Source organism: Drosophila bipectinata, chromosome 3L, assembly GCF_030179905.1.
Source record: "Drosophila bipectinata strain 14024-0381.07 chromosome 3L, DbipHiC1v2, whole genome shotgun sequence".
Classification (NCBI taxonomy): domain Eukaryota; kingdom Metazoa; phylum Arthropoda; class Insecta; order Diptera; family Drosophilidae; genus Drosophila; species Drosophila bipectinata.
Genome location: NC_091738.1, coordinates 18,866,620 through 18,884,805, shown reverse-complemented (window position 1 = coordinate 18,884,805; position 18,186 = coordinate 18,866,620). Strand labels below are relative to the sequence as shown.

Below are 18,186 nucleotides of genomic sequence, written 5' to 3'. Positions count from 1 at the left end.
TCTTTGTGAGTGGAGGCTGTTGATTCGGATATTTTGAATATGATTATTTGCCGCCATTCTTTTCCCTTGGGCCTTGATTAGTTTTTTCTCTGGCCAAATAGTGACCACAAAATTGTAGGGATGTGATAAATACCCCAAGTAGAACACCAACACTTTGATTTTTATGTTTTATCTTTATTAGTCTTGACTAGATCCGATCTTAAGCGCTGCTGGTGTTCGACTGACTCCGCTCTCAACTCATGATCAGCATCAACCCTCATTACTCGCTGAACAAGCAATGAGAGCGTGAGAGCACAAGAGAGAGAGAGAGAGCCCGAACCGACAACAGTTTACCGTTATGCGATACACTTATAGCTAACACATATATATATACAACAGTAGCAATCCTGCTACAATTCGGCCGTCCTGACATTTAAAGATCCCCTGATCTTGTGATATTTTACAATTGTTTCTTATATCTATTTGGCTTATTTACTTATTCTATTATTTATTTACAAAAGTTTACATAATATTTGAGTTTCATCTTCGTTTACCTATCCAATGTTTTATGTTCTGACTACTCCAAACACCTTGATATGGAATACGTGACAATTGAAAACCTTCAACATCTTTAATTAAATACCTGTCATTGCCTAAAATTTTGTCTATTACAAATGGACCTTTATGTTTGGGTATTAATTTTCTTGCAACGCCTACAGTACAATCAAAATTTTTAACCACAATGTAATCACCTACCTTGTATTTTGGACTCGCTTTCTTTTTCTCATTGTAATTTCTTTCATTGTCTTTCTGCAACTTTGTTTGACACTCGATTCCTTTTTTCCTAATTTCGTCTAAATTCCTAACATTATCAGTATTGTCTAATTCTTCTAACTTTTGCCTTAATTCATCCATAATTTTTCCTTTTTGTGCGATTCCAAATAACATTTTGCTCGGCATTTGCGCAATGCTCCTCTGCTTTGTATTGTTTAACGAAAACTCAACATCCTCAATAACTGTATCCCAATGCAATCCCTTTTCTGAGTCTGCCAATTTCGCTATCATCGGTCCTAATATTCGATTAATTCTTTCCACCTGCCCATTAGCTTGAGGTGACCCTGTTGCTATCTTTACGTGCTTAACATTATATTCTTCGAGAAATTTCTGAAAATCCTCAGATGTAAAACAACTGCCCCTATCCGAGACGATACAAGTCGGCCTACTGTATGATCTAAAATAATCTTTCAATGCTCTAATAGCTTCCTTTGTATTTGTTGTTTTTGTTGCATATAACCTAACATATTTTGTAAACCCGTCTATGACGACAAAAAGGTGCTTATTTGACCTTCCCTTATCCACTGGCCCGTAGTGATCAATATGTATGATCTCAAATGGTACATTCCCTTTCGGAATGCTGTGTAATAATCCTTCTCCTTTTCCTGACTTTGGTGAAAACGCTACACACCTCAAACAATTATCAATATGCCTAACAACTTTCTCTTTCATATTTGCAAACCAATATGTCCTAACAATTGCGTCCATAACCTTGTCTCTACCTAAGTGACCTAACTCATTGTGATATTTATACAGTATCTTGTCTTCCATTTCTTCTGGAACATAAAACAACAATTTTCCATCATTTGCTTTCCTATAAATTACTCCATTCCTCATCTCAAACATTTTGTCATCTTCTTTTTCTAACCTCATTTTAATTTTCTTTAACTTTTCATCTTTCGCTTGACATATAACTAAATTGTCTTCAAAACTCACCGTTTCTACTACACATATGTTAGTATTCCTACTTAACGCATCTACATGTTGCATAAGCTTTCCTGCCTTATGAACTAACTCAAAATCATATTCAAGTAACTCTAAAGCCCACCTCGCAATGCGAGGGTTAAGTTCTATTCTGTTTAATGTCAACGTCAATGAATTACAATCAGTAACAATTCTGAACCGCCTACCTTGCACATAAATTCGGAACCTTCTTAGAGCATAAATAATGGCTAACGTTTCAAGTTCAAAGCTATGATATTTTGCTTCATCTTTCGTTGTAGCTTTCGAAAAATAAAATATAGGATGCAATTTCTTATCCTCTTTCCTCTGTAACAGTACTGCACCAAAACCATGTGCACTTGCGTCTGTATGTAGTTCTACCTCATCCTTATAATAATATAAACCTAGTACCGGTGCTTCTATGAGCTTCTTTTTTAGCATTTCGAAACAATCTAACTCTTTTTCTTCAAACACGAATTCGCAATCTTTTTTCAACAAATCATATAATGGTTTTGCAATCCTCGAAAAATCCTTTATGAATCTTCTAAAATATGAACACAATCCTAAAAAGCTTCTAACTCCATGCACTTTATTGGGGACTGGAAAATCTTTGATGGCTTCAATTCCTTTATCATTTGCTTGTATTCCTTTGCTCGACACCAAAAACCCTAAGTACTGAACACTCGCTTGTAAAAATTCACATTTATCCATTCTTAGTTCTAATTTGTTCCTTGCTAATCTTTCGAAAACTTCTTTAAGTACACTCAAATGCTCTTCAATTTCTTTACTTGCGATCATAATATCGTCCATGTATATAACCACTTTTCCTTCTCTTATCATGTCTGCAAAAATTTTATTGATAAATCTTTGAAACACCGCTGGTGCGTTTTTTAGGCCCATTGGCATTCGCATAAATTCAAACTGCCCTAGCGGCGTCATAAATGAAGTATATTTAATTGATTCGTTCTCCACAAACACATGAAAGTATCCATGTTTAAGGTCTAATTTCGAAAATATAGTCTTATTTACTAACGTGTCCAATAAATCATCAATTAAGGGTAATGGATAATTATCCTTAATCATTGTCTTATTAAGCTTCCTGTAATCCACACATAATCGCAAATCACCTGTTTTTTTCTTGACTAACACTATTGGAGATGCATATTCTGATTCGCTTGGCCTAATAATTCCCTCTTTTAAATATTCGTCTAGTATGCTCTGTAACTTTTCTCTCTCTGTATAAGCTAACCGTCTTGGAGAACTACTAAAAGGTTTCGAGTCATCCAACCTCAACTTTATTTCACACTTAACTTCTGGTTCCCTTGGTCTTTGCTTATTAACATAAAAATTTTCTATAATTTTAATAAATTGTTGTTTAACCTTATACTCAATTTGTTCACCAATTTTGTATTCTACAGATTCATCTTCAATATTAATATTCATCAGTTCCTTTTCCACTACATTTATATCAAATTTCATTGCTTCTTGTAACCTCACTTCATTTCTAATCTTTTGTTTATTACTCATTATTACTTCTTTTTCCTCTTCCGATTTCCGATTTTCATCATTAAACTTACTAACATCACTAACTATTTGCTCTTCATTACTAACATCATAACTGTCTTTAATATTTTCTAAATTTTCTACCGTAACCATCTTCAAGGTGTCAAGGTTCAGATTTAAATCACATGCTTCCATAAAATCCCTTCCCAGAATTACATCATGACTCATAGATTTGTTTGCCACAACAACTAAATGAAAATGTACTTTATTAAATTTTTTCTTTATATAACATAAAATTCTGCCATAAGTTTCCAAATAACTTTCATTTATTCCATGATACGAACTTAAAACTGGCATCTTACAAATATTTTCTGGTACTTTAGAAATTTTTATGAATGAAATTGGGCTCCCTGTATCTATGAGGCATTCTGTAATTAATCTGGTATTAGTGTTATTCTTAAAGTAAATTTCAAAATACCTTACATAATTGTTCTTGACCTCGCTCTTAGCTTTGTTCTTTCGGCACTTAGCCACAAAATGTCCCATCTCGCCACATGCATAGCACGACCCTTTCTCTCGTCTCGGCTTCCTGCACTCCTTCGCCCAATGTCCTCGAGCATTGCAATTATAGCAACGCATGACCTTGCTGTCCTTCTCGTCTCCGTTCGCTGCTGCCTCTTTCCTTCCAACATACAATTTCGGCAACTCCACATCCGCAAATGCACGTTTGATGTGTGCGATATTTTCAAAGCACTGAATATGTGCCTGATTTCGTAGCCCTTGATTGGGGATTCCTTCGATGATGCGACTTATCATCTCCTCTGTATCTAAGTCGATTCTTTGGCCAAGCATCACTTTGTCGTCAACGTAGCTTCCAAAACTCTCACCGGAACTCCATTTCCGGTTCTCGAATTGACGCCTTGCCTCTAATTTCGAAACTTTATCCGAGAACATTGAAATTAGTTCCGCGGTTAGCTCCTCCAGCGGTAGCATGATACGCTCCGGGTTTGCATGTAGCCACACGTTGGCTTTTCCCTTTATTTTAGTAATCATCAGCATTTTAATGTATTTTCCACTAACACCATAAATGGTTGCAATATTGTTCATTTGCGTTATCCATTTTCGTGCGCAAGTTTCGCCCGAAAAATCACTCATAACTTGTGTTGCCATGCCCAATGAAATGTCGATGCTTGGGTTGTGAAATTCCGTAAACTCCGACTTCGCAACGTTGCCTGATTTCACTTCTTCAGTGGCGCCTTCTTTTGCGCCGCTGCTGCCGGCTTCATTCCTGTCACTGCGTGCATGATCTCCATCTTTGTTCTCTCCCTCGCCGCCGTCGCTTTTGTTGTTTTCGTCGCCGCCATGGTCGTTGTTTCTGCCGCTGTCGCTGTTGTTGTTTTCGCCGCCGTCGTGGTCATTGTTTCTGCCGCCGTCGCTGCCGTTGTTTTCGCCTCCATCTTTGCTGTTCCTTCTGTCTCCGCCTTTTCCGCTTTGATCGCCGCCAATTTTACTCTTATTTTTATCGCCATCTTTTCCTTTAGCTCCACCTCCGTGTTTGTCGTTTCCTTCGCCTCTGACTTTTTCGTTTTCTTGTACTCCAGCTTTGTCGTTGTCGTTACCTCCGTCTGCGTCGCCATTATCATTGTCATTTTCTTGGCTTCCTAATTCCAGATCCTCTTCATATACGTCTTCATCGTTGATTCCATCGCCGTCTTCGTCTTGATTCATGACTGATTTCAGATAATTACGCTTTTCCGTCGAAATTTTGTTTAAACGCAATATTAATTCGCGCTTGTTTCCCGTGGTTGGCAACCGTAACACATTTAGCCACCTTTTTAACTGCGCGATTGATGCGTTGTTCATGTCCATGATTTTTGATTTATTTAATTGTTTAATTGGCACGAGATCGGCCCACTTCTGATTTTGTAGGGATGTGATAAATACCCCAAGTAGAACACCAACACTTTGATTTTTATGTTTTATCTTTATTAGTCTTGACTAGATCCGATCTTAAGCGCTGCTGGTGTTCGACTGACTCCGCTCTCAACTCATGATCAGCATCAACCCTCATTACTCGCTGAACAAGCAATGAGAGCGTGAGAGCACAAGAGAGAGAGAGAGAGCCCGAACCGACAACAGTTTACCGTTATGCGATACACTTATAGCTAACACATATATATATACAACAGTAGCAATCCTGCTACAAAATGTTGATTGAAGGCTTAGGGCTTACATATTTCATTGACCCAAAAACGTTAAAGTATTTAAAATGAAATTCAGTGAAAATGTGAGCTCTCATGGGAGCCCGGACCCAAATTATAACACACGTTCACATGCATAATTAAAGCGTACATGGCCTAAAAAACCGGCTGCCAAAAAAATTCCATTTGTAAATGTGTACGAAAGGTCAATGTTCCCTCAAGCACGTTGCAAAAAGGGATCTCTGGCGAAAATAAAGCACAAAATAACATTTTATGCTTTCCAGCAATTTATGGGAATTTCAATATTTTAACATAGACCTTGGGGACTGAGCTCCTCATTCCCGGTAATTAGTATCATTTCGATTTCAAAGGGTCCTTCAAAGTTCACAAAGTTCAATTTCAATCGTCTTCGCATCCATATTGATTTCGAGTCAACGATTTTCCCCGGAAAATCAACCCTCCCTCTCGAAATTTTAGACATTTTGGACTCGCGGCTATGTTCGACACGTGTTCGAAGCACACTTTTCTGCCTCACTGTCAGTCTTTGTTTCTCAGCCCCGTCTGGGCGGCCTCGTATATAAAACACGTACTTGCAACATTTATATCGACAATGACAATACGGCAATGGGGCATCGGGAATCGGGAATCGGGAATCTGGAGGGACTCTCTCCAATGGCAACCCACGCAAATTTGCCATAGATTTTTTTTGATGTGGTTAATTAGACTTTGAAAACAACAAAGTGGAAGCACATTCCATGGAGATGAAGAACAAATTGTACAATTGCTGTCTGCACAGCGGGCCGAGAGGGCTCTGTAACTGAATATTTTATGCTTCAAGAGGATTTGACAATAGGGCTAAAGAAGGCAAGTATGTTGGCCAAGTCGAAAGGGAAGTGCTCTTTAGTTGATCTTTCTATAAAAAAATAAATAAAAGTTTATAGGGCTTTTTAACCTTAAGTCGATATAAGGAAAATAATCTTAAGTCTCAACTAATATATTATATTTAATTAAAATATATTTAACTAAAATCCTTAAAAAGATTAAAATAATATTTATATATATTAAATTACCTTAAAATTTTAAGTTCCAATTCCATAACTTATTCATAAAACTCCTCTTCTTGTAGAGTAAGAAGCAACATGGTAGTTGGCAAATAAAAGTTTTCATTGTTTTTCCCGTAACTGGCTTTGGGGCGATCTTACCATTGCCACGCCCCCTTTGGACCCTTTAGCTATCATCCCTTGCCGGGTTGCGCACCATTTAGCAAAGTGAGTCACGTTCAAGACTGCAAATCGTCGTTGGCCCTACGGCAGTCAGCCAAAAAAAAGAGGGCCAACACCTACACCGATACGATTTCATCACCACTACTTTGACTGCCACACTCTGCTACACGGTTTCGGTTATTGCAGGCGTTGTAATTTTTACAGCTTGTCACTTGTTGTTGAGTCGACTCCTCCACTGCCTCATTGTATTGCCTTGTTGTGTTTTTCAGCCCCACAGCCGCCCCATTCCACTCGCGCCTGTCATTGCCATTCAGTCAATTTTTGGTTACTAGGCCCCCGAGACGTCTTTGATTGAGACCGGTTGCTCCTGCTTCTGCTCCTGGTGTAGGATACCCTATAAGAGGGTATGATACTTTGTCTATAAATAACTATTCCTGATAAAGATAAATCTCGTATCATTCCTTTTTGTATTTTTAGAAATACTAAGAACAGATTAGTTTGGTTTCCACACTTAAATACATCTTTAGGGTATTTTATATTCGGTGCCTAACAAAGTTCCCTGTTGTTTTTGTTAACTTTGGGTTTATGGCCATCATCCCCAACCCATTTCTTACTCCTCCACTCCCCCCTGTGCCAGACAATAAAACTGAAGAGCAGAAACCTTTGACGTCAATAAAAAATACGAACATTAAAACAAGATCGTGGGCGGGGCTTTTAAAGTCATTGCAGTCACGCATTTTAAATAGATTTCCGCCAGCGATGGAATCCCAAAAGAAAACCCGGTAGCCCAAAATTGAGGGAATCAATTTGTAATAGTTGGCATATCTCCAAACCGCATTGCCCGGGGCCACAACATCTTAAGGCCGTACCCTTGTCATTTCGGTTTTCATTTTTATGTCATATTATAGATTTTTGCCATCGCACATCCTTGCGATGCCCTCACATGTGTTCCGAGTTCATTTTTCATTCTTAGCATGGCTTACTTTCCGGAAATGTTGTCGAAATGAGCTGATTTGCCAGAACATTCGTTTCAACTTCTGCTAGCTGTGCTGATTTCAGATTTTTGATTAAAGGTTGTAGGTTCAAGGATATACTGCAAAAACTCAATACTTATAGACTTTATTTATAATAATATTCATTTTTAAGTTGTATATAATGAGTAAATTAAAAATGATTTTTTAATCCCATAAACCAGTTTTCTTTAATTAATACAAATTCCTTTCAATATTGTAATGCCACCACATCCCATTGATGTCCTTTACTACCATATTAACCCATCTCCTGACCAACTTTCTCTGCATATACATAACTCTCTGGCTTCGAATCTCTTCTGGCAAATAAATACAATTATACATTTAATGAGGATGAAAGTTTTGGGTTACATAATCCAATATGTAGTACGGGCAGGTAAAGTGCATACTGATGTGTTACACTTAACGGTAACGATAAACATATTTAATTGTTCAATTACGGCAATTGCAATCCAATAATGAGATTGCGAATCACATGCTGTGAGAGTTCATTTGGTAAAGCCAATATGCATAGGGTATGTGATTCACATTCCTGGCCCTTTTCTATATAAATTTGATATGAGAAGTTATGCGGTAGTTGTGCTTCTAGAGATCTTTTGTAACATGAACTTAAATAGAATTTTTATGGCTGATAGTCCCTTGAAAATGATTTCCTCCTCCAGCCGTTTTAATCCAAAAATTTCCACAATTTCTTCTTATTGCTTTGGGAAGATAAATTCAAAATTTCTTCATTGAATATTCGATCCCCAGCGTACAACCAAAACCAATACAACTTGAATGCTCCGCCGGCTGCGGTTGTTGCCCTGCAGATGCACCACCACTCCCTTGTAGCCAGTTAGAATGTCTGATATTGCCAGTTGTTACCAATTTGGCTGATTTAAAGCCAAAAGACAAGTAATCAATACTAAAAACTATACAAATACTAAAAATTTGTCAATAATTTAAAATCCTGAACTTTAAACAGTTTTTAAAGATTTTTATATTTCCTAAAACATTTTAGAGATATTTTATATCCTATTTACTTGCTACAATTTCCGTCAACACTGACTCTAAAAACACACAGATTGGTCCGCCTAACCTTGCCTCATGTTCCATGCCACGTCTAGTTTTTGTGTGGGCCCCAAAAGGAAACTAAATTCGTGGATTGTTGCGCTCTTTGGCGTTCTGTATGGGGTTAGCCTTCTACTGACATCCTCGGTTTCTCCAATTCTCTGCCCTTTCTCTCTGTAGCGACATTACAAACGAAAAAAAAAATATAATGTAAAGCGGATGGTTTGTATGAGAATTGTCGCCCCAGTCTCCCGACATGGCTATCTCTTTCACAGTCTCGGTCTCCATCCTTTTCACTCTCCCGGTCTTTTTTGTGGCGGCTGTTGTGCCTTTTTTATTTGCCGGTTCGCCAGGACTGCCATTACTTAAACAGTGCGCTGAAAAATCAAAGCAGCAAGATATCAATATTTTATGATCTACGCTTCCTGTTGCTAGACGACAAGGATTTCCCAGTCATGCTGTGGTCTTTGATATCCTGTACAGTTTTTGGGGATAGCGAAGATTTTAGGCTATTCCAAAAAGGGAAACTTTAAAGTATTAAGTTTAAAAATAACACTATATCTATCAAGTAGTTTTCCTCACAAACATTATCCATCCTTCAGATTTAAGCCCAAAATGCGCGATATCCTTTGGCTCACAGCATCCTAACTTTATTTTTAACAAAATGCACTTGTAGCAATAGTTTTCTATATATGTCTGGTATATATATATTATTATCCCGGGCTTGGTGTTTTGCCCCCGACCTCTTGGGGTTTTAGTTCAGTGATTTTAGGCAGCGACTTCCTGGGTCCTCTTTCACTCGGTAGCTGCAAAAAATTACATTTCCTTCAACTCGAAAAGTTTTTGGGCTCAGGGCTTGAGAGTAACAGCCAAAAAGCAGCAACGCCAACAGCAATAGCAACAAGGACAACACAGGAAAAGGATGTGTTCGGTTCTGCGTTGTGGTTATGTTGCTGGTGGTCTGGTCTGTTCTGTTGCCTGCTTGTGCGCATTTCCAAATCATTTATCATAATTTTGTGGCATTGAGTGTGGCCCCCCCTTAGCCATCCATTTATTTAGCTACCCAGCAGCCTCCCCTTTTCTGGTATCAGGAATCTAAATCGTTGATAAAAACGTTGAACCGGGCCTAATTTATGTGTATATTGGTATTAGTTGGCTCGTGCGCCTGTTTCTGGGTGTCGGTGTGGATATGTGTGTTTGTGCGAGTGTCAGGCGTATTATTAATTTCTAATTTGCATAACCTACAAAAGCTTTGAACTTTAAACTACCCACTCCAGTGGAATCCTTCACATCTGTAAGCAGGCCAGAGTGAGAGCAAGTCTATTATGCAAAAGTTTTTCCCAACAAAAGTTCCTTTTATAATTTTCTCCCTTACTCTATATATATATTTTTTTTATGTTTTTTTGAAGCTGTCAGAGCAATAAATCGACTGGAATGAAAAAGTAGGGGCGACGAGGAGGAACCGGTGGGAATGGGAACGATGATGGGTTAGCTGCCCATAAAGGGAAGCCAAAGTTTCGGGCAAGAGTGCGTGAGAGCTTTTTAATGGTTGCACAGGATCAATTTTAATTATATTTCTGTGCTATGTGCCTGGGCATTCAAAAGTCAAAACTTTCCGGTTACTGCTGTTTGGGGAACTTTGACTTTACGTCTATAACAATAAAACTGGAGGTGCAAATGGGATTGCAGTGAAGATGCCTCTGTTTAATTCAAAGAACTATATTCAACGTGGTATAAATTAAGCTAGACCTTAAATAGTTTCTTTTTTTTGAAATATTCTCACATTCTTGCAGAAATGTTTCCTTTATCCTCCTAATCGCATCCACACATCCAGCATTTAAATTTTCTTCATTAGGTCTACTCGAAATAACCAAAATCAATTTCCAGACATCTTTTGTGTTTCGCAATCGACTAAAATCACAATGGCAATAAAAACCATCTCCGGATTAAATTTGGCGCAGCTCCACCAGAAATAACACCACAACCAAAAAATAAATATGAACAAGAATGGCATATGTTTGAAAGTGTGTGTACATAAGTATATTGTCGCATATGAAACAGCGATTGAAACTTTTTGTCCGCATTGAAGTTGGAGTTTTGACAAAATTTTGCTTGTCTGTAGTTGCTGTTGCTGCTGCTGCTGCCAATTTGGCCCAATCGATTTTGTGACTAATTCAGAAAATTTTAATTGTGCATGGATTGGCAATGAATAAATAATATGCATATATATGGCTGCACAGCTACCATTCTTGATGCTGCAGTTATTATTATTTTGCAGTACTCGGTCGGTGCGTAGTTTATTTCAGCAACAGCATAAACTATCAAGTTTTATGGGTGTGCTGCACACGTTAACGCCCAAAATATGCAAGGAAGTTGCTTTTAATTCCAGTAAATAGTTTACCAAGGAGCTGCCGCCGCCACCCAGACAGTACCCGGCCAGACCGTAACCAGACCAGAAGACGTTGGCCAAAGTTTTTGGCAAAGAGCATAAATTTCTACGCTTGGACAACACGCAATGAATCGCTCTAAGAATACTCTTCATGCCTCTGTCTTCCTCCCAAAACCTTTTCCTTAACTTTTTGCTGCCTTTCTGCACATAATCAAGTTTCAATTTCCAGTTGTTGCTTGGAAAAATTTCTGCAGGAACTATGCAGAAGCCTGAAAAAGGGAAATAAAGGAAAAGGGCCAAGACTGACCAACAGTTGTCAACTGTAGTGGCTGCCTGGATTTTTCTTTTTTTGGCCAACAAGAGGCCAAGGCGTAATTACACTGATCTGCAGGATACCTCTGCCCATTAGCCTATCGATGCTCCAGTTCAACTCACTTTTAATTTATTTAAAAGGCCAATTTATTAAAAGATGTTAAGCCAGCAAGCTCAATCAATCAGAAATATAAGTACTTTATAATCCACTTCCCATTTAGGTATTCCTAACTTACAACCCATAAATCCATGCAGCTTAGTGTTATCCTTCTAAGATGCACTTCTTCCTTTTTTTCTTCAAATCTTTCCCTTCCGCATTTTTCATCAAGCCCACTACTCCTCCCAATCGCCAGATTTTTACCAGCAATTTAGCAAACGTCTTTTGGATTAAATTAAAAAATATAAAAAAGAAATCATAAGGAAAAAACTGTACAAATCAGTTGCACAGCAAAAAGACGCAAAACTTTCAACTTGCCTTGGATTTTTGGTTGAGTTTCCCTTCTTTATTATTATTTTTTTTTGGTGAACCATTTAGGACCTTTTCTTACTTTCTGCACTGATATTTTTTAATGTTTCCTCTTATATTTTGCGTTGCTCGTTTTCTGTTTTTGGCCACCAAAAGACGTTGCTTCCACCAAGGATTTCATTTAATTTGCCGGCCCCATCCCACCGCCTGCCACACTTTTCCAAAGACTTGGGGCCTCTTTGGGGCCACAGACCCGACTCTAAAGTTCATTTCTACGCTCATTACACTTTTGCTTACGAAAATTGTTTTTCAAGCCGCACCACGAGGAGATAGAGAGAGATAAAAAAAAATACAGAGGAAAAGATGAAGGAAGTTGGGAGCGGGTTAAGCGACTTTTCCTTTTGGGGAGGCTTCCAGCTAAGCTATATGGTTGACTAATTCATTTAATTCAAGAGTTTTAATAAAGTTTGTGCCCGAGCACATTTCTCTGACCCACGTTTCCCCCTCTCCGGCTGCCCCGCTTCGTCTTTGCCAGAAACCCAAAATCCGGGCCAGACCTCGGGCCATTCCCCCTGACCCTTGTCCGACACCCACTTGGTCACTTTATTAAGCGCATAGCTAGAAATTTTTGCGCTCTTTTCGGGGTCGAGGCTTCCCATTTTTAGATACACCCGAAATCCTTTTTGCGTTGATATAATCAAAAGTGTTGCGACTGCTTACAGAGAGGAAAAATTTATAAAATATTGGAAAGAAAAAATAGTTGTTTTAATGAAAGAAAAATGTATGATAATGTATAGTTAAGAAAAACTCTTTTCAAAATATTGTTCAAACCTTAAATAATAGCTTAATAGTTTCGAAGAAGGCATGCCAGTACCTTGTACTTTATAAAAAAAATTTCTTAAAATGTAGTTCCCAGTCAGGTTGTATACCTCAGGTTCGTCTACTGTTCGGACTCTTCCCAACATGTGCAATAACTCATTTTTGTGCGACTTGTTGGGGGGGAGCCTTTCAAAACTGCCTTGATTTGCTTTGTGGCGTGAAAACCTTTTTTTTTCGCTTTCTTTCTTTCGGTTTTTGGCCCTCGCTTGTATATGCAAATTTGTTTGCTCTACTCTGTAATTTATTTTAAAAAATTTGTTAGGCTTATCTGGTTCTGGTTCTTTTCGAGACCGACCTCTTCATCCACCTCATCACCAACTTTTGGTTTCCCTTTGCACTTGAAAGTTTCACTCCAAATTTTCGTTTTTTTTTTCATTTTTTGTCTGGCGGTCATGAAATTTTGCTTGAGTTGCCAGAAATTTGCATTTTTATTGTAGTTTTCATAATTGGCAAAAGTTCTTTTCGGTCTTGGCTCGCTTTCTCTAAATTATATGAAAAACTAATAAGTGATGAGGATTCATTTTTTGCATTTTCGATTCACAAAACTTGCAAAATTCAATAAATGAAGAGCGAATCGCCAAAGGGAAGGATGCTCTAATGAGGGCGAAGTCGATTACCAAAAGGAACAGAAAGTTGTACTTTTTATGGCTTTAAGACTGGTTGGAGCTACAAGAAATTTTGGAACAAAAGTTTCTATTAAATTTAAAACTCAGCAGTTCGAAAGAGTGAAAGTAATTCCATTCCTAGCTCATCTATCATAGTGAAGCCGCCAAAGGAAAGTGAACAAAAGTTTCCATCAAATTGAAATAATCCATCAATGTTCCACCATGTTTTCTTAAAGCGAAGTCCGCCGTTTTTAAAGCAAAAGTTGGGTATTCAGAATACCAAGAAAATAAAAGCCACTCGAGTCCATCAGAGGCAACCATTGCCCCGCTGCCCCAAGTCGACTCGAAATCTCCAAGTTATGTAACCACATCCTGTAGAAAGAACTTTTCCCATCTAATCGCATTGGACGGTCGCTATCTCGCCCCCGATTCCAGATTTCCGAGTTGAAAGTAGTAAGTGCAACCGCAGCCCCGAGATGAAGCTGAAATTTCCAAGCTAGACCGAAAGGGGTGGCACAAAATGAATGAATCTTTAATAGGGTCCAAAGACCAAACGTCGTCGCGCCACAAATCTCGTATATAAACTGAGCCAAGTTGGGGGCAAACATTATGCATTCTTTGCTGCAAAAACCACATAAATCTGCCACGACCAACCCCTAGAAATTTGCGGGACATAGAGCTGCGGCGTTTTCAATATGCGTTACACGTACGCATTAATAACTAATATATGCATATACAGTAACAGACTTGCAGGGAACATGTCTGACTTCCACATCTCATTGTTTGCCAGGCCCCCCCTCTATATGGGTTTTATATACGTGTAAATCTAAAAACTGCTCATATCCGGAGCCCACACATCCACAGATATGTGAATATGTGAATGGTATTTGCAATTGCGCGGCACAAATATCATTACCAATGCCACTGCCACAGCCACTGCCCTTGCCACAGTCAAGACAAGCAATTTCATATCATCCAGTACATATCTGACAGATACTCTGAACAAGGCAAAGATTACGAGGCCTGGCCGAGAAGAGCCTTCCATTGTTCCCGTTTATATTAACTATTTTCCGGACTACGCCTATTGTCGGTGGGCTTACAAGTAATATTCAGGAGCAAAGTCTACCAGAGTGTTGACTAAATGTGATGGCTGAAGGCCGATTTTGTTGAATGGCAGGATAAGTCAGCAAGTCCAAGGATAATTCCCCCAGGGTACAAGTATTAGGTTAGTATCTTTAAGATACTATGTTGTTTAATAGTAATTACAGTGAGTACTGCATACTGCTAAGTTAGTACTACATGTAATAACTTTGAAACTCTTTCTTAAAACTAAACTGGTAAATGCGTTGTTGAAACGACAACAAATTTGTTGGCAAGCATCAGCTTGGCCTGTCTTTATCCTGGCTGGTACTCTTCCTGATTTACCCCCACAGAAGGTTAGACCCCTCTCTATATTTCGCCATTCGTCCCAAAAACCCCACCCATCATCAGTGGATGCCAGTTTTCCAAGTGCCAAGTTTAATCTGTTACCAGTTTCCTTTTGCTGGTTTGGGCCTCGTCCTGTTCCACCGCTATCTCCCCTCCTCTTCGCTTTCCTTTACATTGCCATGTCCGCTCTAACCGAAGTTCCGTTCGACGCCCCGCAGGCCGTGGCAAATGCCTCTCCGCTTACTATCTAACTGCAGAAGGGCTGACTGGGTCAATAGAGCGGGATGGCGGATGAGAATGAGACGGGGGATTGGCGTTAGTAGGGAGGTGGGGGGGTAGAGGCAGCTGCCATTGTTTGGCTGTTGCTATTTAAAGCGCATTTGCTGTTAATTTTGCCAGGCCGTTTGCGTTCGCAAAGCTTTCGACGCGCACATGCCCGGAAATCCGGTTTCCCACGCATGTGTGTACTGCGAGAAAATCTAGGTACTACAAATACAATAGGGTTTTTGACTTCATTGAAAAGAAATTTACAACTAAACTATTTTTATCATATTTAGTCAAGGATAGCCCAGTTGGTTTTGGGCATACGGTCGTATACTTAATGAAATTGAGTATAATGTTTCCAAGACTTTAAACAATTACTATATATCCAAACAATCATTAAGTGATATTTTTCGTAGATCTTAAAAAGAAAATAAATATTATAATACTTTCTAATTATAACTCTCGGAAAATAAAACGTATTGCGGCAGACAGTGCGTATACTTAATATAAAGTTTAATTTTGAGATCTTCCCTTGAGTTTCTCCCTTTTTGTTGCTAAGGTTCTCCAGAACATATACATGTTTATCTTCTTAACTAATATACATAGGTTTTTGTAAAATTCATTTAACCTCTTCTCCCATTTATCGCCCTGTGTATTTTTCTCCCATATAGTAAGTATGTTGAACGTTTGTGCTCCTTCATATGTAAATTTGTGTGTTCGCCGGCTGACTGCTCATTATGTATTTGACTGGCTGTGTCTGTGTTTAACTTGCTGCGTCTGGGGCATGGCGAGAACTTTAATTGAATAATTTTCAGCCATGAATATTTCTAATGGCCAAACAAATTTTTTTAAGCAAGCACTTGGCCAAACTGCAAGCCCCTCTCTGTCTGCATTTGTACGCTCTGTCTGTTTGCCCAACGTGTTCCCTGCTGTGGCCCGGCCACAGCTCTTCCCTTGACTATCTCACTCCCGTTCTGTTTACCTTTCGAGGTAGTTTTTGCAGCATTTTTAATTATATGCACACAAAAGGCCGCCACAAAAGCAATTCGCCACCTTTATTGATGGTCGGTTGTTGATTTTTCTGGCCACCCAGGATCTGAACCCGGATCGGGACCAAAACACAGATGCAGACCATCTGCAGGCCATAGTTTTTCTGGCTGTGTGCGGAAATTTCATCAACTTGTTCAAAAATTCAAATGTAAATAAATCTAGACAGTGGGCTTTTATGGAAAGCCCCCAGTCCAGGGGCAGGTAGGTAGACCAGTCCAGGGCGGCCAGGGTCCAGAGTCTGGCCAAGTGTTTTGTTAGCATGCCACAGCAATTTTCAATCGCCTGGACAAAAGTTTGTTTGTTTGTTTGTTTGCTGGTTGGTTGGTTGGTCGGCTGGTCGAGCCGGTCCGATGATGCAGCTTTCTGCTCCTGGAATATTCGCTGCACTCAGCACAATTCACAAACCAAAACTGGAGGCGAATGCCAGGCCCCACCTTTTGAGCCAGCAAATTGGTACATTGTTGTCTCCCGAGGCTATGGAACAGTGGACCAAGTAAAGAGTCCTCAGAAGAAAAGACCCGATCGGGAGAATAAAGGGCTTTATGGTCTTTCTGCTATTGCGGTGCATTTAATTATTAATTCGAGTAGCTAAATAGTCATACCATGTACACAATTAATAAATGTAATATAAACTTCCCTGTCCAGAATCCTCTAAAAATCTAATAATCTCACCTTTTAATTGTCTAATCCCATTGTCCATCTTCTAGGTAGGCTACAATTGCAACCTTGACTGCTGTTTGGGGGAGATGGATAATGGATGATGGATAGAATGGGGTGGGGTTGCCTGGTTTGAGGGTCTCCAGAAGGAGAAGCTGCTCTATTGGTCAAGCCAAGTGGTTTTGGAGTGCTTTGCCTGCTTGCAGGTCCTGTTGTTATTATTGCCATGGGAGATAAGTGCCCGATAGGGCATGCACCAAATCACCTGGTCATGTCCACTCTGAGGTACTCGGTGCAGGTACACTATAAGAAAGAAAAGTCTTCTGGAAAAGAGTATAAATTGGTGTGGTTTATTCGCTCGGATGTAAATAGGAGGGAAGCTCAACTTTCTGCAAATATTCTCCATTCCTTTATTACTAATTATATTTACCAAACACCACCCTTTATTTCCAGTGCAATCGGAAAGTGCCTCTGTGCCGAGCACCGTACCTATAATTATTTGCTATAATCTAAAATTAAATGGGATTTGACAGTTGATGAATTGCAGAGTAGTTCGATTGGAAATGCACAGAGAACCGAAGTGCCGCCATTGCTGGAGAGTGGCTGCTCTAGTGGGTGTTAGGAGGTGAGTGGGCGGCGACCTCGGTGCGCCCAGCACCACCCACAAATCCAGCTTACTTATGCACTGTTGGCAGTCAAAGAGTTTTAGCTGCTGAGGCTTCGAATGCCGCTGTTGCTTCAGGTACACTAATAATATCTTATCTAGTAAGTGGTGTGCCCAAATGAAATTGTGTTCGGGGGAACAAGGATTTGGGCCTCTGTCGATTTTCATTAATTTTGATGATGGACTGAGCTCCCAGCTTTTTCCCAGAACACTCTTCTGTGTTCTGGCCGGCTTATGCATTATACAGGCTATTATAATTGAGTACAAATCGGAATGGGGTAAAATCAATTAGTCAAACGGAAAACTAAGACGAAGGAAATGGAAATTAATCACAGCTTGGGTCTATGGAGAGGTCTATCATGTTGCAGTTCCTCATTGACAAATGAAGTCTTCCATAAACAGGAGAGAACTTAAAGTTTCTGAAAAGCCAGCCACTTATCTTCTTGTGATTTACTTCAATGTCGTCTTTTGATGTTTCGTTGCCCTCATGTTGAAACAATAACCAGCAGATTTTTGCATTTTTAATAAGCGAATTCCCCATGCCACCAGTCTATACATTATTTGCACAATATTTCGCATTTGCTGCATTCAAAAGTAAACAAATTTCTGCCTTATTGTTCCTGCCTGCCTCCATGCTGGGCCCTGGGCCCACGTAATTAAACTTTGTTGCTTCAAAGTCCTGCCATGGTCGCTCAATTTGCGGCCAACA

The 18,186-nt window shown here is 39.3% G+C and overlaps 1 protein-coding gene across 1 annotated transcript; it reads right to left on the bottom strand.

Moving 5' to 3' along the window:
- Positions 1-3,508: 3,508 nt before the first annotated feature.
- On the bottom strand, positions 3,509-5,409 carry LOC122322309 (uncharacterized). Its single transcript, XM_043214070.2, has 2 exons — positions 3,742-5,409; positions 3,509-3,686 (listed from the first exon to the last, which is right to left on the bottom strand). The coding sequence occupies exons 1-2, from the start codon at positions 5,125-5,127 to the stop codon at positions 3,675-3,677; spliced, it is 1,398 nt and encodes a 465-aa protein (XP_043070005.1). The 5' UTR covers positions 5,128-5,409; the 3' UTR covers positions 3,509-3,674.
- Positions 5,410-18,186: the final 12,777 nt, after the last annotated feature.

Excerpts from the sequence above, each read along its gene's own strand:
- LOC122322309 (XM_043214070.2), bottom strand. The coding sequence starts at position 5,127 with ATGGACATGAACAACGCATCAATCGCGCAGTTAAAAAGGTGGCTAAAT.